The sequence below is a fragment of the Rhodnius prolixus genome, unplaced genomic scaffold (genome assembly GCF_049639745.1).
Source record: "Rhodnius prolixus isolate KJV_2025 unplaced genomic scaffold, Rpr scaffold_7, whole genome shotgun sequence".
Lineage (NCBI taxonomy): Eukaryota > Metazoa > Arthropoda > Insecta > Hemiptera > Reduviidae > Rhodnius > Rhodnius prolixus.
The window spans coordinates 24251323-24278329 of record NW_027411582.1 but is presented as its reverse complement, the minus strand read 5'-3'; the positions used below and the strand labels follow the sequence as shown (position 1 = coordinate 24278329).

At 35.7% G+C, this 27007-nt stretch overlaps 1 protein-coding gene across 1 annotated transcript; it reads right to left on the bottom strand.

The window, feature by feature from the left end:
• Positions 1-13052: 13052 nt before the first annotated feature.
• Positions 13053-25007, bottom strand: LOC141447233 (uncharacterized). The gene is made up of 2 exons (XM_074114547.1): positions 23175-25007; positions 13053-14667 (listed from the first exon to the last, which is right to left on the bottom strand). Exons 1-2 carry the CDS (start codon positions 23638-23640, stop codon positions 14291-14293), a joined length of 843 nt encoding a protein of 280 aa, XP_073970648.1. The 5' UTR covers positions 23641-25007; the 3' UTR covers positions 13053-14290.
• Between the last annotated feature and the right edge of the window lie 2000 nt (positions 25008-27007).

Sequence of the window (27007 nt, the reverse complement as noted above, 5' to 3'; positions counted from 1 at the left end):
AAATGAATTACTTTTCTATTTTAAAAACTGTTATTTCATTTAGAACACAACGCAAGTAAAGATGGTTTCAGAAAAGTTTGCAAAATAATTTTGGCAAATTTAGTCTCTCTTAACCAGTTAAGCGTGTTCGACGTGTATACACGGTCAAACCAAATCTCTATTACAGTGCGTTCGACGTGTATACTCGTTGTGACAAAATATAAAATTGCCATTAACTATAAAAACACGAAATTTTAATAAAATACAATAAGAATATTATTTGGTGGGATGTTTCCTTTATCTTACCAATAGAACTGCCAAGTATTTCATACGGAGGTGGAGGGAGTCAGCCAAATGATAAGTGGTTGGTATATGTTTGGTCTCCGCATTAGAGATTGGGGAATTACGAACACAAATAGAAGCTCTCAACCCTTGTGCAATGCCGTTTTTACCTTAGATAGAGATTCAGACCTCAGTACGAGCATGATCTCATTTTGCACAGAATTCTAAGCTCTTTTCTTCCTTGTAAAAGCTGTTGCGTCCCTAGTTAACTAGAGCAATGCATACGTAAAGCGGTGCAAGATTTTTTGAAATGCACAGAATGCTCTGTAATCTCAAGGCCTTCCCAGAGATTGCAGAAAAAAGTCGCTTGCAGTGACTATTACGACGTTGTAAACTTTTGATTGTTTTGCCGCTGCGTTCGACGTGTATACACGTCATTGCCTGATTTTAATTCCGCACACTGTGGGGTGTTTTTTTTTAAAACTAAATTCGTCGCTTAACTGGTTAAGCAATAAACCGAACATTAACAACGGGCAGATTAATTATTAAGCAATTACTTTAAATTGCGGCATTACCTCATGAAAACCGGTGGGGCTATTCTGTCGATCGTAAGCTACTTGCAGGGCCACTGTAGACTGAGTAAAAGTCTGTCATTGGAAAGTTTTTTAAGTTTAACTGAATGAAGAAGTAACAGCGCTACACTTATTTTTTTTTAATTTGTTTATTTATTTTGCAACTGTAATAGATTGCAACAAGCAAAAGAGATGAGGGTAAGGAAATGGTGCAAATGCACATGCACGCATATATATGCACTTACATACATGTGCAGCAAGAGGCGTGAGTGGAGTGAACGCCGACCATCCAGTGATGGAAGCCGTTAGTTCGCCAGATTGGCAAGCTTACACAGCAACCATCCTCAGAGGTCGGCGTTGTATTGAGATGGTCGGGTGGCCACCGCCGCTTTAGTCTGCGCTGTGGATTTGAAGGAAGTGTTGTAGTGGACATGTTGTGGATCAGAGGGTTGTAATGACTGTATTGGGATAGGGCTATTTCAGAGACGAGAGGAATATATAGATCAGAGAGTATTGTGTGATTGGAGACGTAGAAGGGAGCGTTAACTATTGTTCTTAGAATTTTTGATTGTAAGGTTTGAAGTCGGTTGATGTTCGATTTTTTGGTACTGCCGTAGAGCTGTATTCCGTACGTCCGTATTGGGGCAAGTAGAGCGGTATATAGTGTTCGTTTGTTTGTCAGGGTCTGTTTTGAACGTTTGTCGAGTAGCCTTTTCAACATTTTATACCTCAGATTGAGGTCCATTCGTTTGAGTCTCGTGTGGAGGTTCCAAGTTAGCCGTTAGTCAAGATGTAGTCCGAGATATCGTACTTGGTTAGTAATTGGTATAGAAGTATTGTGGAAAGAGAGAGGAGGGAGAGTTTTCTTGTTTAGAGTGAATACCGTGTATTTAGATTTCAATTCATTCACTTTGATTCTCCAATTTTGCAGCCAAGGCTCGAGAAGATTTAGGTGGGATTGGAGTGCACGGCCTATTAAAAGGATCTAGATGAGGAGAAAGAATTGGTCAGCGAAAGTGAAAGTAATTGTAGTCAGGTGAGTTGGTAAGTCAGCAGTATAGAGAATATAAGTAAGGGGGCTAGAATGCTTCCTTGAGGAACTCCAGCGAGTATTGGAAGGATAAGAGAAGAAGAAGAGCCTTGTTTGACTTGGAAGAAACGGTCGGAGAGATAAGATTTAAGGATGAGATAAATGGTAGAAAGCGACAGTAGGGGTTTGAGTTTATAAAGCAGTCCTGCTACAAGAATTAAGTGCATTACATGTCAGTTTGAAGATTGAATTTGGGACTTTGTAGAATAACAACTCGTGCCTTCAAACTTTATCCACAAGATCCACTCTAGACTATTAGTCAAATTAGACAGGACTGGGGTCTGTGTCTTCTCTTGAGGATAGCACAATAAATCCCAGATGGAACCGCCGCAGAATCTAATCCAAACTGAAAACAGATGGACACATGTTTCTATGCAGACAAAGGATAACTTTAATTTATTTTTAGAGATGAAATTTCATAAATAATGGTCAACTTTAAGGTTCACATTTTGTAAAGGAAAGTTTGGCAAAGTTTTATTCTTTCATATATTTTGGGGGAATAGGTTTGATCCTTAAATTTTCCAACATTTTGGGGGAATAGGTTTGATCCTTAAATTTTCCAACATTTTGGGGGAATAGGTTTGATCCTTAAATTTTCCAACATTTTGGGGGAATAGGTTTGATCCTTAAATTTTCCAACATTTTGGGGGAATAGTTTTGATCCTTAAATTTTCCAACATTTTGGGGGAATAGGTTTGATCCTTAAATTTTCCAACATTTTGGGGGAATAGGTTTGATCCTTAAATTTTCCAACATTTTGGGGGAATAGGTTTGATCCTTAAATTTTCCAACATTTTGGGGGAATAGGTTTGATCCTTAAATTTTCCAACATTTTGGGGGAATAGTTTTGATCCTTAAATTTTCCAACATTTTGGGGGAATAGGTTTGATCCTTAAATTTTCCAACATTTTGGGGGAATAGGTTTGATCCTTAAATTTTCCAACATTTTGGGGGAATAGGTTTGATCCTTAAATTTTCCAACATTTTGGGGGAATAGTTTTGATCCTTAAATTTTCCAACATTTTGGGGGAATAGGTTTGATCCTTAAATTTTCCAACATTTTGGGGGAATAGGTTTGATCCTTAAATTTTCCAACATTTTGGGGGAATAGGTTTGATCCTTAAATTTTCCAACATTTTGGGGGAATAGGTTTGATCCTTAAATTTTCCAACATTTTGGGGGAATAGTTTTGATCCTTAAATTTTCCAACATTTTGGGGGAATAGGTTTGATCCTTAAATTTTCCAACATTTTGGGGGAATAGGTTTGATCCTTAAATTTTCCAACATTTTGGGGGAATAGGTTTGATCCTTAAATTTTCCAACATTTTGGGGGAATAGGTTTGATCCTTAAATTTTCCAACATTTTGGGGGAATAGGTTTGATCCTTAAATTTTCCAACATTTTGGGGGAATAGGTTTGATCCTTAAATTTTCCAACATTTTGGGGGAATAGGTTTGATCCTTAAATTTTCCAACATTTTGGGGGAATAGGTTTGATCCTTAAATTTTCCAACATTTTGGGACAAAATAAAATTTCTAAAAACTATTGCGATTTTTCTATAAAAAAGACAAAAGACATATTCCTCAGTTGTTTACATTGTAAGTTCAGAAAATGGTACTTATTCATTTCTCGAATGGCCCCCCCCCGTCAGTTACCAGGAAATTACGTACAAATATTTTTATTCTACAACAGAGTATACTTTCACCGAACGACTGTCTGGTGCTAGTGACAGAATGCATCATCATCGTCAGCTATACAACAACACCCGACTGGAATCGACCCGTAAGTATAAAATGGGACCAAATTTCCTGTACCCTTTTTAAAGATTTAAGGTGATTCTCTGCAGTCCTGCATATCAAGAAAACATCTTCCATCTTTTTCTAAGTTATCTAAATATTTATTTTTCTAACAATTCACTCACAATTTCTCCATATTAATCAAGAATTTTTAACCAGTAGATTCTCTGAGAACTTCAGCGAACAATATCAAATGTTATTAGAAAAAAATAATATTTGATGACATTTTTGCTGTAACGGTTCAGCAACCTCCTAAAAAAAAGGAAAATGGAAATAAGTTTTTTGCATTAAAATAATGTAAACTAATTAACATATTTATACTATATAGTTCATTTCTTAACCCTTGTTGGGACTCTTAAGAAAAATAAGCCAGAAATTCCCACAGTATTTCTGCCACACAAGTCAAGGGAAGCGAACAGCTACCTTTTTGGGTTCTCAGAGAAAATTTCTATGGTGTCTTATGTACCCAAAAAATCAAGAACAGTAATTTTATTATCTACAATGCATAAATCCATTGACAGCGGAACAGGGAACAAAAATAAACCCGAAATTATAACTTTTTACAATGCTACCAAAAGAGGGGTAGATACTAATGACCAACTTTGTGCAAATTATTCTGTAGGAAGAAAAACAATTAGACAATTAGATGGCCCACGGCCATTGTTTATCACTTACTTAATGTGTCAGGCATTAATGCGTATATCATATATAAAAATAATGCTCAACGTAAAAATATAAATTTCAAAATGGACCGACGAACAAATGGAGAAGACATTCCTAACCCTAAAAAACGAAGAAGATGCCCACTTATGCCCTAGTACGAGGGTCGTTTGAAAAGTCCGTGCAAAATCAGAGAGATAGCACCACTGGCGCGTATCGAGGTTATGTTTAGTTAGTAGCATCTCTTGGAAGAACACACACCAAGTTTCAGCCAGATCGGTCTATTTCTTTGTGTTTGGCATTCGTTTGAATTGAGGAAGTCGAGTGTTTTTCAAAAAATGGACGAAAAAGAATTTCGTGTGTTGATTAAACACTACTTTATGAAAGGCAAAACGCCTCAGGAGACTAAAGAGAAGCTTGATAAACATTATGGTGACTCTGCACCTTCGATTAGAACAGTTTATAAGTGGTTTCAAAATTTTCGGAGTGGCCATATGGGCACAAGTGACGCTGAACGTTCTGGACGCCCTGTTGAGGTTACTACTCCCAGAAATCATTGATAAAATCCATGATATGGTGATGGATGACAGAAGAGTGAAGGTGCGTGAGATTGCTAGTGCTGTGGGCATCTCGAATGAACGGGTACATAATATTTTGCATCAACATTTGGACATGACAAAGCTATCCGCAAGATGGGTGCCGCGATTGCTCACGCTTGACCAAAAACGAAATCATGTAAATTGTTGCAAGGACGGTTTGCAGCTGTTCCAGAAGAATCCGCAGGACTTTAAGCGTCGTTTCGTCACTGTGGATGAAACATGGATACATCACTACACTCCTGAGACCAAAGTACAATCTAAACAATGGGTTACCAAGGGGGAATCTGCGCCAAAAAAAGGCGAAGACCGTTCCTTCGGCCGGAAAGATTATGGCGACTGTCTTTTGGGATTCGCAAGGAATAATCCTCATCGACTATTCTGGAAAAGGGTAAAACTATTACAGGTGCATATTATTCATCGTTATTGGACCGTTTGAAAACCGAGCTGCAAGAAAAACGCCCACGATTGGCCCACAAAAAAGTCCTTTTCCATCACGACAACGCACCAGCTCACACTCTCAGCAGTTGTGGTCGCAAAATTAATGGAAATAGGGTTCCAACTCGTTTCACATCCCCCCTATTCTCCAGACTTGGCTCCCTCGGACTACTATTTGTTCCCCAATATGAAGAAATGGCTGGCGGGAAAAAGATTTTATTCAAACGAGGAGGTGATTGCAGAAACGAATGGCTATTTATTCAGACTTGGACAAATCCTATTATTCGGAAGGGATCAACAAACTAGAGCAGCGTTGGACGAAGTGTATAAGCCTAAAAGGAGACTATGTTGAAAAATAATAAAGGTTTACCCCAAAAAATTAAGTAGTTTTTATTTTTGCACGGACTTTTCAAACGACCCTCGTACAAGGGACAATAAATATCCTACTATTTGCAGTAACTGTAGAAATAATTGTAATTAATTAACTGTTTTAATTTTAATTGTAAACTGTAAATATTTTCTCTGTTTTTCATTACATGCTAAGCAGCACCTCATTTAGAAATTACATCTTTATGTTATTGATTTTTTTTTTAAATTTGTATTTCTGTTTTATTAAAGTATAAATAAATGTTTTGTCTTCGATTTCTATTCCCTGTAACATGATATTAGTTAGTTTGTCCTTTTTATTTAATAGTTTTTAATGCTGGGTCAATATGACCCGAGGTGACGGCTTATGGCACTTCAAACGAGGTGACGGCTCAAGGGTTAAGGTTATTTTAACATAATAAAATTTTTTTAATAATTAAATAACAAAAAAAATACATCCAAAATTTAATTAAGAAATTACCTTGTAAAAACACAATGTTATTAAATTATGTATTGTTATTCTTCAATTTACAATTTCAGTAACGAATGTTTACAGGATCCAAGAAAAATAAACAAAACAAAATTGTTGATACGACCATCAGTGTTGCAAAACAAAGGGAAAAAAAGAGAGATTTTGAGAAAGAAGGGAATAAATTGAAATTAAAAAAAATTGAGGTAATTTTTATATTCATCAGAAGGGAATGAGGTTAAATTTAGAACAGAAATCAGGATCGCTGCCCACAGGCAGAAAGTGCTTTTTATTATTATTATTCTCTTTTCAGTTAAATTGAATATTTTTTAAAAATGAAATAAACTACTTCAGCAAATTGAATCGCCTAATCTATATATATCTAAAATGAATGTGTGTCTGTTTGTTTGTACTCGATAGATTCAAAAACCCTACATCCAATCGCCGTGAAAATTTGGGAAACTATTAGGTATATCCCCGGGAAGGTTTTTGCAAATTTTTTTTAAAATCAGAGTTGGGGCTCTAGGTGCTCCCGAACAAATATCCCAAAAATATCAAAATAACATTTAATTAGTAATATTTGTTGAAAGTGTAACCATGAAAACCATGAAAAACAGTTTTTTGCAATTATTAATACGAGAATAAATTATACCGAAGATGGTGGAAAATCCATTAAACTAAAAGTACTCAACAATACTATTGACGTTGATAATCGTTGGGTAGTACCATATTCTCCATTACTACTAAAAACGTATAAAGCACACATAAATGTTGGGTACTGCAATTCAGTGAAAGCGATAATATATTTGCAAATATGTGAACAAAGGAAGCGATATGGCAGTGTTTGGAGAGGAAAATACAACTGCATCTAACGATGAAGTCACCCAATATCAACTGGGACGCTACATAAGTAGCAATGAGGCCGTATGGCGTATTTTATCATTTTCCATTCATGAGCGATATCCAATGGTTGTTCATTTAGCGGAAAATGGACATCGTGTGTATTTTACATCAGAAAATGTACGTGTAAGAGCAATGTCACCACCGCCAACAACATTAACTGAATTTTTTACATTATGTAGAAATGCTACCTTTGCAAGGACACTACTGTACTCTGAAGTAGGGATAATTTTATTGTTAATTTTCATTTCGATGTATTGTATACATTTGGTCATTAATAAATTATGTTTGAGGTATCAAAACTGCCTTTTTGTTCAAACACAGCAACGTGTGAACGGGTACAGCTAGTAAGAAATAGAAATAAACTCGCTTGCTTTCTTTAAGTACTTATTCTACCAAGAGTGATTCTTTAAAAATTCATTGAAAAATTAAATGTCATTATAATTAGGAATGATCGTAGAAACGCAGTGAGATAAATGGTAAAAAAATTGAAGCTGTCTTCAGCAACAAAATTGTAAGCATTGTAATTTTAGTTTAGTTTAATTAAAATTTACTCTCACCTTCAAAAGCATCATGTTCCACAAGGGAATAGATTGATGGCAATTAATTTAGTAAAGTTTGTTTTAGCTGTACCCTTAATTGTCACATGTCTTCAACCTGAAGCGGCCATGAATTAATCTATGAATAATAGTTTTATTTATAGTTAAACTTTAGCTAATTAAAAAACAAAAGACTAACTTTTTGTTTGAAACTCTTAAACGATTTATAGCCTATATTTTGAACATTTTATAAATACGAGGTGTGGCTATTAAATAACGAGACTATTGCTACAAAACATTTTATTTTAAATTTATACATATTTAGTTATTATCACCTTCAATATTCACGCTCCATGCGAATTTACCATAGTTCGAAACCGTGCTGGAAGTCTTTTTCTGTGAGCTCCTGCATGACGCCGGCCGCTTTTTCTTTCACAGCTTCAACTGGACTGAAATCGTGTTCCTTTTAATGCAGATTTGACTCCAGTGAACTGATAAAAGTCACATGGGGCCAGGTCAGGGATGTTGTACTTGGCTAGAAACGTCCATGACAGACAATGCTGTGTGAGCCGGCGCGTTGTCTTGATGGAGAACCCCATGGACTTGTTCTTCCACAAATCGGGTCGTTTTTTTTCCTTACTCTTTCACGGAGTTGAGCAAGCACCTCACCGGTAGTAATATTGATTAATTATAATCGATATTTTCATCCGTTTTGGACGTGGAAGGGCGACCTGGGCGGTCATCATCTCCAACGTCTTCTCGGCCATCTTGGGAAACGCTTGAACCACTCAAAAACTCGCGCACGTGATTAACAATTCGTCGCCATAAACTTCTTTTAATAAAGGATAAGTTTCAGTAACGGTCGACGGTTCCAGCCGGGCAGATTTCTCTACAAACACGTGAGACGCTGCAATCGAAAGAGAAAAGGCTTTACGCTGCACAGCTGTCGGTCGTTAGGATTTGGCGCATGCATAGTTCTACTGTAGCAGCATCAGTCTCGTTATTTAATAGCCACATCTCGTATGTATAGTAGAATTGAAGATTCAGTAAATATTATGTAATGAAATTTCTCCAATTTTAATACATAAATTATAAATTTAAATTGTACAATAATATCTGAACTTTAGTTTAACTCTAGTTAGCAAAACATTTTTTAATAGACGAATAACTGCCGAAAATAGATATTATGTAGCTTACTTGCCGGCTCTCCGAAGCAAATGGATATTGAAAAAGGATAATTAACTATTTATAGGACGATCCTCAGACCAGTAGTTTTGTATGGTCTAAACCTGAAACCTAAGAAAACAGATGGTAGAAAAAGTTAAATACCTGGGACTAGAAACTGTTACGGATGAAATGCAGGTCTGTCCAAGAAAAATGGTTCTAAGTTAAAAGAGCGAAGACGATTTTTTTGACCATAGTTTATGTAGTCAAACATATATGGATGGAACACATCAACACCGTATGACTAGCAACCACTCGTCAAAAAGCATTATGCAGGCGCATTCTGGAGGAGAATGATGCAATTAAATTGGCTTCATGATTTAAAAGAAGATATAGGAAAGGTGGATAAATGGACATAGTTATGCAAAAAAGAACCAACCAACAAAAACTCTTTTTCGAGTAAATGAGGTTTAAAGTTTAACTGCAATAATTAATTCTAGCTAACTTTTGGTTCTTTACAGTTAATTCATTTTTCGAGCAATAATTATAACTTATTTAAAGAGTGCAATCATTTTCAGTTACAATCAGTTTATTTCTCAAATTTTCTGAAAATGTTACTTGGTTCTTTTTTGCAGAACACAATATAGGGAGAAAAATAAAAGTCTATCGAAATTTTCATATAATTTTTTGTAAAACTGAACAGAATTCTATCTTTTCAAACTAAATTAAATTTTAAAATTAAAAAAAGTATGTAAAATATTTTATTTTAATCATCTTCTGGTGTGAAATCTAGGTTAGCGCCAAATCCATCTATGTAATCTTTTTCGTACTTATCAGCAAATAAATCACGGTAAAAAGAAAGACAATCATTCGGAATAAGATGCAAAATAGATTTTATATCATTTATTTTAGGTGCTGAATTTATTTCAGGACCTTAGTTAGCTGAGTTAGTACATGAACTTTAGACTTTCAATATGCAATATTTTCTTCATTAGGGCGTTCATTTGCCTTTAGAATACTTTTGTTTGTATTATTATCCTTATCCAAAGTATTAGTACTTAGCATTTCCAATATGTTTGCAAATAAGTATGTATTATTTTAATTCATTGATTGATAACTGTTAGTTAAAGATGACTTATCTAAGTTTAAACTGTTATTATCCGGGGGCCCTGGCCCCCCGCTGTCTGCCGAAATTTCACTCTATCGATGAAACTTACTAAGATTTATGGGGAGAATTCGGAGGCAATGTAACACCCTCGGAAAATAACTATATACAAACACAAATAAAACCACAGCGCACGGACAATATCACTCACGACCAACTTTGGTCCTCCACAATCAACCGCAGATACACCCAGTCTAAGAATAAATGTTTTAAGCTCAAAATTAGCACCAAAAACGATTGAAATGATTAAATTAAATATTGAACACTAAGAAAATATTTTCTGTAAATTCACTATTTTAGCAAACCATAGAAACTGTGATCTCATCTTAGTGCAATATTAACGCGTTTCGTAGAGATCCTATGTTAAAATGTTAAAACTTGCATTGGTTCTCATTGTTTATTGAACAGAACCAACCCACATGCAGTAATTCACTGGTTTGCAAAACAGATCCAAGCTGTTTGGTTCTGTTTTATATTACTTCCATATTATTTTGCATAGAAGACCCAAGTTACTTGGTACTGTTTCGTTAAACTTTAAATCTTCAAATATAATTTGTGGTTTGGTTCACAATGTCATTTATATCATAAAAACGAAAGTAGTGGCTTGGTTCTTTTTTGCTAAATTTAAAATAGGCTTTTAGCAACCTATATTCATCATAAACTCAATTTGAGCATACATGTGGGTTGGTTCCTTTTTGCATAACTATGTCCAAATAAAACAATGACGAAGACTCGCAAATGAACGTAACTCCTGACAGCTAATTCTTTTAACGAAGCCACGGCAAGTACATGAATAGTTTCATCTTAATTCCAGTTATTTTGTTGTCTGACAGGGATTGAGAATTCTATTAAAATAAGACCCATTTCTTATGGCTTAACAAAGTATAATTTTTTCTTAATACACACATTTATATTCTTAAAATAATAAATTTTAAAAGAAATTACTTTTACTGAAAACAAGTAACTTTCATTACTTCACTAAGGTTTGCTGTATAGTAGTGGCATCTACCAGCAACCATGTGAACTATCCAACTCACTTAAGAAATAAGTTTGAACTCAGTAAATAAAATATAATTAAATTGAAAACATTTTGCCTAAAAATTGTAGTAAAGAATCGTTTTAATATTAAATATCAATTTGTATATTGAAGGAAATACAACGAAAGTCAATGAAAATATCATTGAATAACAAAACAACTGCATCAAAGTGAATTTGGTTGATATTTTACCACTTTTCTTGTAGAACATTGTATTCATTGGTATTAGCTCCTTATTTATTTAAACAATTGAAATTATCAGATAATGGAAGTGGACGCTAGTAGAGGCTACTTCTTTAGGGATTTTGCCCTTTCTGCGGGTAGCCCAGCCTAACAACATAAACAATATTTACTTACATTGACAGTCCCAACTGCTGTAGGAATTGCAGAGATAATGTGTGTAAATAATTGGTTTTAGCGTTCCCATAGGATAAATAGTGATAACCACACACATTATTAATTACAAATACACTTTTCGTACTGTGGTTGTGTTTTGGTCCTAGGCAGAAGATCGGTCCCTAGCCGGTAGATGTACGTATTATAGCGATTCCCTAGTGACATAGTCAATGATTATTTATCTAGCTGAAAATGTTAATACAAGATAATAAATAATTTTAACTGTTTACCTTGGGCTCCTAATTAATCCAATTAATTTAAAAAAAATATTCCACTCCATCATACAGTCCTCCATAACTGTAAAACCATAGTTTACTGTATTTTCGGAAAACAGAGGATTTTTTCTGTACCATTAGTGGACTGAGATTTAATCACAACTATTCACCTCACCATTTGGCACGTATTGGCGTACAAATAGATCCCATATGCTCCTGCGACAAGGAATCAACAGCCGAAGCCTTATGGCCTATATTGTCTTGGCCTGCAGTAAGTACAAGAATAGTATGGATCAGCTGTGGAGGGCAATATTACAGAGTACTGCCCACTTACGACCAACTTAAACACTATACTGACTTACCTAAACATTTATCCGGACTTATATAACTATACAGGGTGAACCAGTAAGTAATGTCCATAGACATTACAGTGTGTAGCACATCTAAAGTGGAATTCAATGACGTATTGGCCAACTTCATATTTTCCACTGTTCTTGTGTGACGTCACTTTAATTTTTTTTTTAAATCATTACTTTTTTCCAATAAACATGTTATTACTCAGAAAGTTTTAGTCCGAATTCGATTCTGATGACACGGTTAGAAAGACAGATAAATTTTCTAAAAATTGATACCATTTCGAAGCATAAGTTATTCCTCCAAACAGCCTCAATCTTCCTCCGGAAACTGGAAAAAAAAGTAATCGAAATTATTGAAGAAAACTCATTAGGCCCTTATGTGATCATTATCAGACCTAGGTGCTGGCACTTTTTATAAAAGTTTCCTTGTTTAATGGGCTTTCTAACGGTATATCATTTTCCAGGATTCCTTTTATCTTCGTATGAGAAATTACGTTTGTTTTGCAAGAAAACTGATAACGAACACTCAAGAGTGTTAGTTATCAAGTTGTTTAATTAATTGAAAACTCTTTTAGATGGACCAGTAGTCAATTTTTAAAGTAGATTGTCTTAAAATAAGGAAGTCAAAGGTTACAAATTGCACTTTAAACATTTACTTCTGATCTCTCTGAAATATTTGAGAAAATGTTAGGAAATATTTTAAACAAGTACTATTTGTACAAATTGTAACCTTTGACGATGGATTCCCGAGAAGCCGAAAACTCTGAGAATTGAAAAGAATGTTGGGTTGATTTTTATACCAGATTTCATGAATTAACGAGACCCATCTTTGATATCGGTTGTAACTTTTAGTGCATTAAAGTAAATTTATTCAAGGAGAGAAAAATCTTATTTGTTTTTAAAACTTCAGAATAGTCCGTGAGAATATTTACAAAGAATTTAAATGTAAATAGGTCGGCACAGCACCAAAAGAGTCGTGCTGCACGTTAACTCAGAATTTAATGTTTTTAACTGCTTCATAACACCTTTGCTTTCCATTAAATCACCTTCCATTCTTTAAAAATTAGATTACAAGCTAAATTCTCTTGTAGAGGAGTCGATATTTTGGTGGACTTATAAAAATGATAATGTTATTTTAATTTTAAAAGTTTATATTTTCTTAATTTTTTATTTATTAATTTATTTTTATTTTTTCACTTTATTTGTAAATTTACAACAGCAACAATTGTTTCATCAAGTAAATTTGATCTTACTGGTTCAGTTCACTTGTAATGACATGGTTAGAGCAATCATCCACTGCTGAAACTCTTTTACAATGATTTAATCACAATAGATCTCTAGGCCACCTCCGCTTCAAGCGACGAGGAGGATTGTCTAGAAGGATTGAGGAAAGGAGAGGTTATTGTACAAGAGGATTAGAATGAAGAGAGCTAGGAGGCTGTGAAAGTTGCGGTAGCGAGACTTTATTAGATCGGTGACAAAGAGGATGTAAAGGTCAGTGTGTATGGTAAGGTTAGAAATGTAATATGGAGCATTCAGGATAATTTTTTTATTGATTTTGATTTTTGATTAATCTACTTAAAATTAAGTTTTCTTTAGTAAAATAATTTTTAAGATATCTTGATTCCAGAAAAAGCAGTTTTTAGAGATTCTTCTGCTATGAGAACAAAACGCAGGACACTATTTCCGACTGTGATTGGGTCCGTCCTGGTTTGTTAGATCTCACACTTACCTGGTTGGTAACTTTTACCAAGGTATTTTTTTTTTTTTTCTGTAGTTTGTAAGATGAAGAAGGAAGCACCCATCATTCTGAAGAATACTTGTTCTTAGATCTTTGGTCGCGTCAAAGTTGGCAAAAGAAGAAGTTCGGTCTGTTTTTCCTTAAGATTGCTGCGCGATTCTTTCGGACAATTGGAGATAGTATATTACTTAGCTCAGATTCGGGACTGAATTTTCTGCTAAGACTCTGTCTTGAGGGAGGAGCTGCTTCTAAAGATGATTAGAATTACATAGAATTTTTCTTCCTCCTGAGGAATAACAATTATTAGAGGCATTCTAAATTCGTGATGTTTAACGCCCAAATAGAGTTTTTCTTTCAGTAAGAGCTCGTTTTTTTCTAATAAATATATTATTTTTTTTATAAAACAATAAATAAATAAATAATAAATACATTAATATACAAAGATTTATCACAATTGATCGAGTTTGTACTGTTGAGAGCGGACAGTTGTTGTGGTAGTTGATTGAGACTCTCTCAAGACAAAATTTGACTACGTGTTGCCAAGATGTCCACTGTAGACTAGATCATGATTGGAGAAACTCCTATCCCATCCACCGCCGGAACTCTGCCAACCACCACCGCCTCCGCCTCCGCCTCCAGAAGACCATCCTGCTCCGCCGCCGCCTCCGCCTCCAGATGACCAACCACCTCCTCCACCACCACCACCTTTTTGGCTCTTCAACTTCTTCAGTATAATAATTTTCGATATGGTCAACGAGATAAAGGATAGTATTAGCGCTTTAATAGCTGCCAATTTCGTCAGCCCTAGCATCATCGGTCCCAGCATCATCACTTTGCCCGCCATCATCATGCACATCATCATCATCATTTTCTTCATGCCCTTCTTACCGCCGCTTTTTTTACGTCCTAAAAAAAAAAAAAGAAGCATTTCATTGTAAAACAGACTTGACAAGGAGTTAGCTCTAAATATGAGAAAACAATGCAGTTTCTGCTAAGGTCTAATTTATTTCTCTGCCCACTTAGATTGTCACGGAACTTGTGCCCATTTATGAGACCAATTGTCAACTCCTTTTTCGGCTACGTCACTGTCAGCAGAGTAATGTCATTGTTTCTACAGCTCTCATTGTCTACTATCTCTTTGATTGCCATCATTTACCCAAACAAGTCCCCTTTCAAATTAGTAATCTTAAAAGCAATGAACTTTTATTTTCATTTAAAAATACCGTTCTTTCGCTCAAAAGTTGACATTTAAAAGTCAGGCCTGTTTAATTTCACATATCTTCAAGAACTAGCAATTGTTTACATAGAGCTTTTTCAATCTGAGTTTTAATCGGTAGACAACGTGAAGTCTCTTTCTTATGTTTTAGACTGAAGATTTACCTGGTATCCATTACATTGACTTAAGAGGACAGAAGTCAACAATCGCTTCCGACCACTTAAAAGACTACTAGATAAGAGAATTAACCTGGAGAGCAAAACACTAATTTATGCAAGTATTTTAAAACCCATCTGGTTCTTCAGCATTGAACTTTGAGATTCAGTCAAACGTTCAAAGCTCAAAAGGAACCTTTCCTTGAGATTACACTTATTTACTCCATAGTTAACACTTATTTCTATGTTCTCAATCCAATTTTATTGGTACGGACTTCTATTGGTTCTATCGTAACACAAGAAAATCAATTCAATTACAGGTAATTCCACCTAAACTTAAAACCTCAGCCAAATCCACTAGTACAACATCTTTCTACCAGGGCACTTCTAAGAGATATTTATCAATAACGAATATATAGGCTTCGTGACCGTAAATTATTCAACTAAGGATTCAAAATTGGCGAGGAATCGGTCAAATAAAAAACAACTCGTCTTATTGCCAATGTTTCGACAAATATATTTGTCTACTCCTGGGTCTGGAAATTACAAATACACAAATACTTTTTGGCAAATACTCTTTTGTCACAATTGAACGTTGTACGAGGGTCGTTTGAAAAGTCCGTGCAAAGTCAGAGAGATAGCACTACTGGCGCGTATCGAGGTTATGTTTAGTTAGTAGCATCTCTTGGAAGAACACACACCAAGTTTCAGCCAGATCGGTCTATTTCTTTGTGTTTGGCATTCGTTTGAATCGAGGAAGTCGAGTGATTTTCAAAAAATGGACGAAAAAGAATTTCGTGTGTTGATTAAACACTACTTTATGAAAGGCAAAACGCCTCAGGAGACTAAAGAGAAGCTTGATAAACATTATGGTGACTCTGCACCTTCGATTAGAACAGTTTATAAGTGGTTTCAAAATTTTCGGAGTGGCCATATGGGCACAAGTGACGCTGAACGTTCTGGACGCCCTGTTGAGGTTACTACTCCAGAAATCATTGATAAAATCCATGATATGGTGATGGATGACAGAAGAGTGAAGGTGCGTGAGATTGCTAGTGCTGTGGGCATCTCGAATGAACGGGTACATAATATTTTGCATCAACATTTGGACATGACAAAGCTATCCGCAAGATGGGTGCCGCGATTGCTCACGCTTGACCAAAAACGAAATCGTGTGAAGTGTTGCAAGGACGGTTTGCAGCTGTTCCAGAAGAATCCGCAGGACTTTAAGCGTCGTTTCGTCACTGTGGATGAAACATGGATACATCACTACACTCCCGAGACCAAAGAACAATCTAAACAATGGGTTACCAAGGGGGAATCTGCGCCAAAAAAGGCGAAGACCGTTCCTTCGGCCGGAAAGATTATGGCGACTGTCTTTTGGGATTCGCAAGGAATAATCCTCATCGACTATCTGGAAAAGGGTAAAACTATTACAGGTGTATATTATTCATCGTTATTGGACCGTTTGAAAACCGAGCTGCAAGAAAAACGCCCACGATTGGCCCACAAAAAAGTCCTTTTCCATCACGACAACGCACCAGCTCACACCTCAGCAGTTGTGGTCGCAAAATTAATGGAAATAGGGATCCAACTCGTTTCACATCCCCCCTATTCTCCAGACTTGGCTCCCTCGGACTACTATTTGTTCCCTAATATGAAGAAATGGCTGGCGGGAAAAAGATTTTATTTAAACGAGGAGGTGATTGCAGAAACGAATGGCTATTTTTCAGACTTGGACAAATCCTATTATTCGGAAGGGATGAACAAACTAGAGCAGCGTTGGACGGAGTGTATAAGCCTAAAAGGAGACTATGTTGAAAAATAAAAAAGGTTTACCCCAAAAAATTAAGTAGTTTTTATTTTTGCACGGACTTTTCAAACGACCCTCTTAGTCTATTGTATCTGTCCCATTGTCATTACCATAATTCCCGTGTAAGTCCCGCTATATCTGTATATTTATACACCTGTTGTCCAGTTCTGGCTCTTAGTTTTTGTAACTCAATCAACCCGCATAGCCACGTAAGTTTTCAATAATTATAAAGAATTTATTGTAGTTTATTTTATATTTATATTACTGTTTTTTTACTGATTTTCTGTGTTACTGAATTGTTTATATTTGTGTATTTGTAATATCCAGGACCTGAAGAGGACAATATATTTGTCGAAACGTTGGCAAAAAAGACGAGTTGTTTTTTACTAGACCGATTCCTCGCCAATCTTGAATCCTTAGTTTATCAATAACATTGTAAGAGAATTTTAATAAGATGATGGTCACCGATATCTCTTCAAACGACGAGAATCGATTGACGGTTGAAGTGTTACGATTAGGTAAATTCTATACTCTGTGGGTAATTGTGAAAGCCAAAGTTCACCTTATTATTTACTGCAAAATGATGCACTAATGGTAATGACAAATTTTCAACAAAGAATGCAAGCTGGGCGTTCCCCTAAATTCAAAAAATTTAATGTTAAAAAATTTGTCAGTTTATGATTTTATACAATCTAAAAACAATTTAGCTATTTTAACGGCTTTAAAATATATTTATTCGTTGTCGGAGAAAAAATATACCATTATTAGTGACAGCCAGAGTGCGTTGTGTAAATTATCACATATACACAACCATTCTGCAGGAATGAATCACATTATCGCAGAGATTGTAGAAACTATTGCCATTTTTAAAGAGAAGGGAGTCTGCATTAATTTTTTGTGGGTAAGGGGTCATTGTGGTATAAAAGAGAATGAAATTGTTGATACACTTGCAAAGGAAGCCACCAATAGTGGGGAAATGGCTAATTATAAATTACCACACACCGATATCAAGGGTATAATTGCAAAAGCAGCACTACAAAAATGGCAGACAGATTACAATAATGGTGATAAAGGTAGATTCTATAAAAATATGGCAGATCAGTTACCTAGACAACCATGGTTTAAGGGAACTGTCACTAATAAATGGGTTGTTACGACAATAAGCAGGCTGAGAGCGAACCACGCGGTGTGTGGATCGTATCTACACAGGATCAACAAAAGGTCCTCTCCTCTTTGCGTAGATTGCAATGAGGAGGAGGATTTCAAACATATAATAATGATATGTCCACGTTATGTGGTAGAAAGGAAACGGATGTTTGACGACATATACAGGTATTTAGATGCACCAATTCGCTACGAAGACATTATATTCTCCACCAACATTTATGTGCTTAAGTCGATAGCAGAGCTAGCAATGAAATATGAATGTATTTAAAAGCTATAGCCGAATTAGAATGAATGGAAGAAAATGCTTAGAGAAGGATTACGTGATTTTAATTTCGTTAAGCTATAAGGATGGCAGGAATATAGAGTACTGATCCATCCATTAGCAGTAGTTTATGTAAATAGCGGTATATAGTAGAGGGATGAATGTGTGAAGCGAATGTATTTGTAGGTAAGAATGGAGAGTGAGTGATATTCTAGTGATAAGCACCTAGACGATGCTGGCTGTATGGCGGAAACCAATGCCAAAAAAAGCAAAAAAAAAAAAAATTATTTTAAAATTAACAGTAGAACCAGAAGCAACTGCAACTCTAACCGAATTTTGATTTGTCATATTTGTTTCAAGTTTCGGCTCTGACTTATATCTTTAAATGTTCGAGAAAACCAGCTGCGGTCGACAATTGATTGGTGACAATTGATTAGATTATTCTTCGGTCTTTAATAGCGAGTTGTGAAGATTCTTATAAATATTATTCAATAAATTATTCTACATTTGATTTTATTAATGTTAATATAACAAAATTATTGAAAAATTAAATAGATTAACTTAAAATGCTAGAAATTAAGATTTTTGTCATTTTAATAGATAATACTTGAATCAATTAGTACAAAGATATGAATAGACTTACATAGAGTCTGCTTTAAAAGTAAAGAACATTAACTTGGTTGAGGTAAATTGAATTTTTTTCTAAAAACTTGTTGCCCGACTCATTATAGTATAAAAAGGAGGCTTAAGTAATGCCTAATTCTTCCAAAATATCGATCAGGTGCCGGAGATGGTTAGCGGTTAAGGAAACAAATATCTTTACCAAAAATATCACTTTAATCACCAAACATAAGAAATAAATTCCAGGACCAAAGCTAATACTACAAATAAATAATCTTGCAAAAAAAAATGAGGCTTCTTGACGAATTTTGTTCAAATAGAAGACTGGAGAAGTAAGTATTCATTTTTATCCAAAAAGAATTTTAAAATAAATCTTAAGGCTAACGGGTAAAAGAAAACAAACAAACAAAACAAGTGCGATCGTGCTAAATGATCGATATCGAGTTAGTATGCATGGTTAAGAGGTACTTCAAAGTTGGTAACAATGATTATTATTGGCGAGTATTTAAGAGTCTTTTGTATATGTACAAATATGTATATATACTAGGGTGACCCAGTGAAAATGACCACATTTCTTTTTTGAATAACTGTGGTGGTAACACTGCTACAGGGACGAACGCGCGCTCTATGGTTAGTAGAGACCTGGGAGATTCCTGTTATCAACATTTTAGCAATCATGGAACGTTACACTGCAAAAGAACGAGCATTTTGTGTAGAAGCGTATTTTCGAGATAAATCGGTTGTGAAAGTTCATAGAGCGTTTCGTAAACAGTTCAAAGTTAAAAGTAATGAATCTGTTCCTACGCGAAAATCGATCCTCAGGTGGGTTGAAAACTTCCGTGAAAGTGGCAAGACGACTGATAAGATTCATCCAGGTGCCAAAAGAACAGTTCGTACACCGGAAAACATCGGAAAAGTTTGCCAAACAATAAAAATTAGTCCAACTCGTTCCGCTCGCCGTCACGCAGCTTCTTTAAAGTTATCAAGGGAATCTGTGCGTCGAATTCTAACCTCAGACTTGAACCACCATCCATATAAGTTGATGATCACTCAAGAGTTGAAAGAAACTAATTACCGACAGAGATTACTTTTCGCCCGAAACATGTTAAAGAAATTGGACGATGGTGAGATTCGATTTAAATAATCTTTTAATGAGCGATGAAGCTCATTTCGAACTCTCTGGATTGGTAAATAAACAAAACTTTCGGTACTGGGCAAGTGGTAATCCCCAATTCATTCCAGAAAAACCGTTACATAGCCAACGAGTTACAGTATGGACCGGTGTAGCGTCGTGGGGAAATTGGTACAGGGAGATGTTAAACTTGTTCCTCATCCCCCAACTCCGCCGCAAACGTCGTTTGAATCGAACCTGGTTCCAGCAAGACGGGGGCAACTTGTCACACCGCCGCTCTTACACTTGCGTTGTTGAAAGAAACGTTTGGAATTCGTTTATTGTCACGTTCTTCAGATTTCGCTTGGCTGCCTCGTTCGCCAGATTTGACGGTTCCAGATTTTTTTCTGTGGGGGTATTTGAAAAGTCGTGTTTATGAAACCAAGCCCCGTGATCTAGAGGATTTAAAATCGAGGATTAGAGCCGAATTCGCAAAAATTTCGGCTTCCATGCTGAAGAAAGTATTCAAAAACTTCGTTAAACGATTGGAAGAATGTAAAGCCCAGAACGGTCATCATTTGAAGGATGTAATATTCCACAAATAATCTCCCATGTTTCTACTTTTCAAAGATTTTTTTGTTACTTTTATATCTATAATACTTTTGTTGTTATTAAAGAAATAAATGTGGTCATTTTCACTGGGTCACCCTTACATGGGAAAACATCGATATCAAAACGTTTCTCACAAAATTGTGACTATAATCTATGCATTATTTTGCTTGTACAATATTAAACCCCAATTAAACATTTAGGTTAAATTAGTTAGTAAAGTTTTTTCCTGAAACATGGTGTACTAAGTATCATGTAAAGCTTTTCCATTTGTATAAATAAATCTCCTTTCTTGAGTAAGAAGCAATGAAGTTTTGGGAAAGTTGGTACCTGAGTGAAAAATCAATTTTACAAGGTAGACAGAATTATTAATATTGGAATTAAAATTGATCGATTAAGAAGTAAGGAAATCCATGAAACATTACCATAATTTGTGTATCCAGTTTCCAATTAATTTGCCAAATAGTTTTTGGCTCTTGATCAACATCAGTTATCATGTTAACACCTATTTGTAATGGAAGGAATGAAACTACTTGGTCTTGATTCATTAATTAACCCGTATACGATGTGTGGCTATTAAATAACGAGACTGATGCTGCTACAGCAGAACTATGTACGAGAACTATGAACTCGTATGTGCCAAATCCTAAACGACCGACAGCTGTGCAGTGTAAAGCCTTCTCTTTCGATTGCAGCGTCTCACGTGTTTGTAGAGAAATCTGTCTGACCCGGAACCGTCGTTTGTGTAAGAGGTGGTTAGTTTCGTTTTGCGCGAAAACATGATTACTACGCATGTAGTAGAGCAACGAATTGTCGTGAAATTTCACATGAAACTGGGTAAAACCGCTACTGAAACTTATCTTTTATTAAAAGAAGTTAATGACGATGGAGGTTCTTCACCTGCGCAAGTTTTTGAGTGGTTCAAGCGTTTCCAAGATGGCCGAGAAGACGTCGGAGATGATGACCGCCCGGATAGCCCTTCCACGTCGAAAACAGATGAAAATATCGATTATAATTAATCAACATTACTACCGTGATGTGCTTGCTCAACTCCGTAAAAGAGTAAGGAAAAAACGACCCGATTTGTGGAAGAACAAGTCATGGGTTCTCCATCAAGACAACGCTCACACTGCATTGTCTGTCAAGACGTTTCTAGCCAAGTACAACATCCCAGTTTTAGGCCAACCGCCTTATTCGCCTGAACTAGCCCCATGTGACTTTTATCTGTTCCCTAAAGTCAAGTCTGCATTAAAAGGGACACGGACTTCAGTCCGTTGAAGCTGTGAAATGCTGCGGAAATACTTGGTAAAACTGCTACTGAAACTTAAAGAAGTTTATGGCGATGAATGTTAATCACGTGCGAGAGTTTTTTGAGTAGTTCAAGCGTTTCCAAGACGGCCGAGGAGACGTCGGAGATGATGACCGCCCGGATCGCCCTTCCACATCCAAAACGGATGAAAATATCGATTACAATTAAACAACATTACTACCGGTGAGGTGCTTGCTCAACTCCGTAAAAGAGTAAGGAAAAACTGCCCGATTTGTGAAAAGTACAACATCCCAGTTTTTAGGCTATCCGCCTTATTCGCCTGACCTGACCCCCATATGACTTTTGTCTGTTCCCTACAGTCAAATCTGTGTTAAAAGGAACACGATTTCAGTCCGTTGAAGCTGTGAAAGAAAAAGCGGCACGCGTCATGCAGGAGCTCACAGAAAAAGACTTCCAGCACTGTTTCGAACAATGGTAAATTCGCGTGGAGCGTTGTAGGAATAGAGGAGGGGTGTATATTGAAGGTGATAATAACTAAATATGTATAAATTTAAAATAAAATGTTTTACAGCAATAGTCTCGTTATTTAATAGCCACACCTCGCTGTGTGTTTTGCTTAGTAACAAATTCATATTTTGGAGACGCTGAACTGGACGGAATGGCTGTTGTTCAAAGAGTGAGGCCCTTTCGGTTAGGTGAGGATTGAAGTAAAGACTACCATAGCTCAGTGTATGCACTTTTAGCCACAATTAATAATAACAATAAATACGAGGCTAAATTCCACGTTGGAAGTATCAGGATCTCAGAAAACGATTATCTTTTTTATTTTAGCTCTTTGTAAGAGGTAGAATACGTATTGGGCTGATTATTATTTTGATTCTTTTCATTCACCGTCACACGCACAGCTCATATTAAATTGATTTTGGATAGTTTTCATTTTCAAAAGCTCCCACAAAAATAAGGATTTTCTATATAAATCAGAATTTTCCAAATTTACTAGGATTAAGAGTAAGTAAAAGTTATAAAAAGAGAAAATCTAGGTAATTACGAGTATCTTAAAGAAAAGCGACGAAGAAAATTTCACGTGAAAATGTAAATTTAGAATTTGGCAGAACTTATTAGTGAATAAATTGTTTAATTAAATATAGAAATGAGAAAATAAAATTAATTAAATGGAAATTCATCTTACCTTCTTCAACATTTTCAGTGTCGCCAACATAGAAATCTAAAGAGTTATCATCACCTCTTGATTCAACAGTTTTATCCACCCAATTTGGTAATTTCAATCTGAATACATGATTTTGAAAAAAATCTGAAATCGATGTATCAATCATATCAGCTAATTGATCGCCATTTAAATATCTTAGTTTATCTTCAGAGAGTGGTGGCCCTTCTGTGCTGGTTGTTCTTACTAAAGAAATGAAATCACCAACTAGCGGGAATACTTGCGATCTTCCCATACGTTCAATGAACAATAAGGCTTTCCTTTGTAAGCATGGGAAACTAAATGATAGTACACATTCTGTATATATTCCATTTATAGCGTAATTTGGATCTTGAAGCGCTGTATCCTGATTGGTGGTGGTAGTTGATGGTAGTAATGCATTGCCGGCTCCCACTAACAGTGCCAAAGCTAGAGCTGTACGCGTCTCCATCGCCAAACTGACTCTCGCTTAGCCGTGACCCCTAACACTTGCTTTATATCTTCAGCATCTAGGACGTCTTATCCCCCACTTTGCTACATCCTTCTAGCGTTTCATGAATAAACTCAGCTTCCCTATGCACACCCCGCTTCTCCCAATTTCTTTTTCCTCTCATGATTTTTTCACGATCTAAACTTTCTAACATCTTCATATTGTGTTCTCAATTTTTTTTGAAATCTAGTATTTACCAAAGGTATACCTACTTTCTCTTACTTTTAGAAATAGGCAGAATAGCGTTCTTCCCAATTTTTTGAAATTGGAATTCAACCAAATAAGCAAATTTCCTTGAATTAAGTGCTGTTTTAAGTGTAGTCAAAAATTTTAAAGTTTAAAAAAATCGATCTTATTCTTTCCTGTTTAAAAATATTTATCAGCAACTATCAGAACGATTCTGAATAATAATTTGAGTATCTTTGGTGCGTTTAATCAATCCTTATACTCAACTTTTTAAATCACATTACCCGCATTGTCCTAAAAACTCCCTTTTGTCCTTGACCCAGCCAAATCCTGTTACAACCAAAGTTTTTTCCCAAAAACTTTCCCAACACTTCAACCTGCCACGAAGTAAACCATCCCAAAGACTGAAGCATCGCAATCGCATAATAGAAAAGGACATCCTTTGAATTCACTTCAACGGTATCCTGTGTGTAGACGACTTTATGGTGGTTATCGTTGGATGGCCTTCATTCAAATCTTTCAAGTCATTTATTTTATACAGGGTGTCCCAAGCTATATGCATAACGACTTTTTCTCGGAAACTAAGATAGCTAGAAAAAAAAACTAAAAAATACGTGTTCCCTTAGTTTTTTGATTAGAAATCCAAATTTAATTTGTAAATTTTTTTTCGGTGCTTCCAGAAGCGAGATACAGGCACCAACTTCATTTTTTCAAATGGGGAGGTGCGGTTTTTATTTCAGAAATAGATTCCACTATTTTTTTTAAGTAAAATTTACTCGAACGGTTTTTGTCTGTGAGCGATGTTTTACAAGTTATGAATGAAACCATGATTCTTATAAGAAATTTCAAAATGATAATATTATAACGGTTTTTTGATTGAATAAGAAGAAAAGTACTATTTTATTACAAAATTTTGCTCCTCATTAATATTACAGATCATGCTCGAAATGGCCTCCACCATTAGAGATGCATAGACATGCTCTTTTATGCCAATTGTCCCTTACTGCCAAAGGAATAGATTCAGCTTTAACCGAGTTACAGGCATCTATTATTCTCTGCTTTAGTTCACCTACAGATGCCATCCCGACTTGATTCTGATACACCTAGATTTAGAAATGCTTTTAGATAAGCAGAAATAAAGTTATGAATAATCACCTTGTTTTTCAGGCATCCCCAAAGGAAATAGTCCATAGGTGTCAAATCCGGTGAACGAGGTGGCCACTGAATCGCACCCCGTGTCGATATAACACGTCCATCAAATTGCCTATCGAGATATCTCTTTAAATGCCTGATGGTGTACATTGCAAACAAATTAACTTGTTGCCAATCGCCAGTTGTAAATTAAATAAAGCTAAAAAAAAACAACTTTTTAAACAGTAAGTTGTAAAGAAGATAGAATATAAATGGAGTAACTATTCGCCATATCCACTGCCACCTAAAACTTCTATTATAGCTCCCAAAAGTGTAGTATTCTTGCATAGTTTTGTGGCTGGCTGTGAAGAGTTAAATGTATTCGAGAGAAATAATAGTAAACAATGATTAGGATAAGTTGAAGTTCGCCTGTCGGTTTGTTGAAACTCAAATAGTTTGACACATAAACTATCTGGTGAGTTTTTGGAGGTCTTTGTATTGAATGTACTGCGACTAAAAGATAACCCGCTTTGTAACCAAGATGTGGTTAATCCGAATTTCAGGGTTACCTACACTTTGGTCGTGTTTAAATAAGAAATTAAAAGTAAACATTTATCCCAAAATAGCGTTAAAGTGACACTATAAATCCTATCATATCCTCCATAATTCTTTATTTCACCGCCCAGATGGTTGTTTAGTTTATTTTTTAAAGGTGACAAAGAGGTTCAGCAACTAGTTACTAAATTTCACTGTGACATATCTATTGTACACAGTGATAATGTAAAATTTCAGAGCCTTTTTCTTTATTCAAGACAATAACTACTAATAACTTACGTACTTCGATGTAAATTGGTATTCATTTACAATGAATTCAATTTGATTTATAATAACTACCTCCCCCCATTCAAAAAGGTTTGGATATTAATCGACAAGAACATACGAGGTCTGTAAATTAAGTAATGAGACTGATTTTTTTTAAATTTTTTTATTCAAAAAGAATTACAATTCTATATTGTCACCTTCAAAATAACTTCCTTCTGAAGCCACTCAGCGCTGGAGACGTTTCTTCCACTCCTCATAGCAGTGCTCGAACTCCGATACTGGAATAGCCTTCAGCTGGTCGGTTACAGCCGAAGGAATGAGTTCCCTTGAAGTGATTTTTGGATTCAATTGAAAATGAGTCTTCGGTGTTTGAGTACGACCCAAGAAACCAGAAACCAAGCGCCATAGCATGGAGTGGCACACTTCAACCTCTCCAAGGCCCCAAAAAAAAGCAAGGATGGCCGAAGTCAAAGATCAAATGCATGCTGATTTGTTTTTACGATATCCAAGGGAATCGTCCACAAAGAGTTTCTACCTCAAGCTCAAACGGTCAATCAACACTTTTACCGAGAGGTTCTTTGAAAAACTTCTTGAAAAAGGGTCATTCTCGTGTGAGACCCAAACATCAAGAACAAGTTGGGTGTTGCATCACGGGTAATGCTCCTTGTCACACAGCAATTTCAATAAACAGAGTTTCTGGCCAGTAAAAACACTCCTGTGGCTCTTCAGCCTCCATTATTCGCCTGACTTGAGTCCTGTGACTTTTTTCTCTTCCCGAAGTTGAAAAAATCACCTGAAGGGAACTCATTTTGGGACAGTCGAAAACATTCAAACGACTGTAGCCGACCAGCTGAAGGCTATTCCAGTATCGGAGTTCGAGCACTGCTATGAGGAGTGGAAGAAACGTCTCCAGCGCTGTGTGGTTTCAGAAGGAAGTTATTTTGAAGGGGACAATATAGAAGTGTAATTCTTTTTGAATAAAAAAATTTAAAATTCAGTCTCATTACTTAATTTACAGACCTCAAATACCAAGAAAAGAAATAACTGACCTTATCTTCATTATAAGATAATTTAAAAGTAAACATTTTCTTGTTTTACTTATTTATATTTAGCATAAATGTAAAAGATTTATTTTTTGTGTAGTAGGTTTGAAATAAAGCCTTAAAACACAAACAAAACCTTTAAATAA

Bases quoted from the DNA above. Each gene is read 5' to 3' on its own strand.
- LOC141447233 (XM_074114547.1), bottom strand. From the start codon at position 23,640: ATGGAGACGCGTACAGCTCTAGCTTTGGCACTGTTAGTGGGAGCCGGC. The intron at 14,668-23,174 runs GTAAGATGAATT...TTTTTTTTTTAG, and splicing joins CACTGAAAATGTTGAAGAAG to GACGTAAAAAAAGCGGCGGT.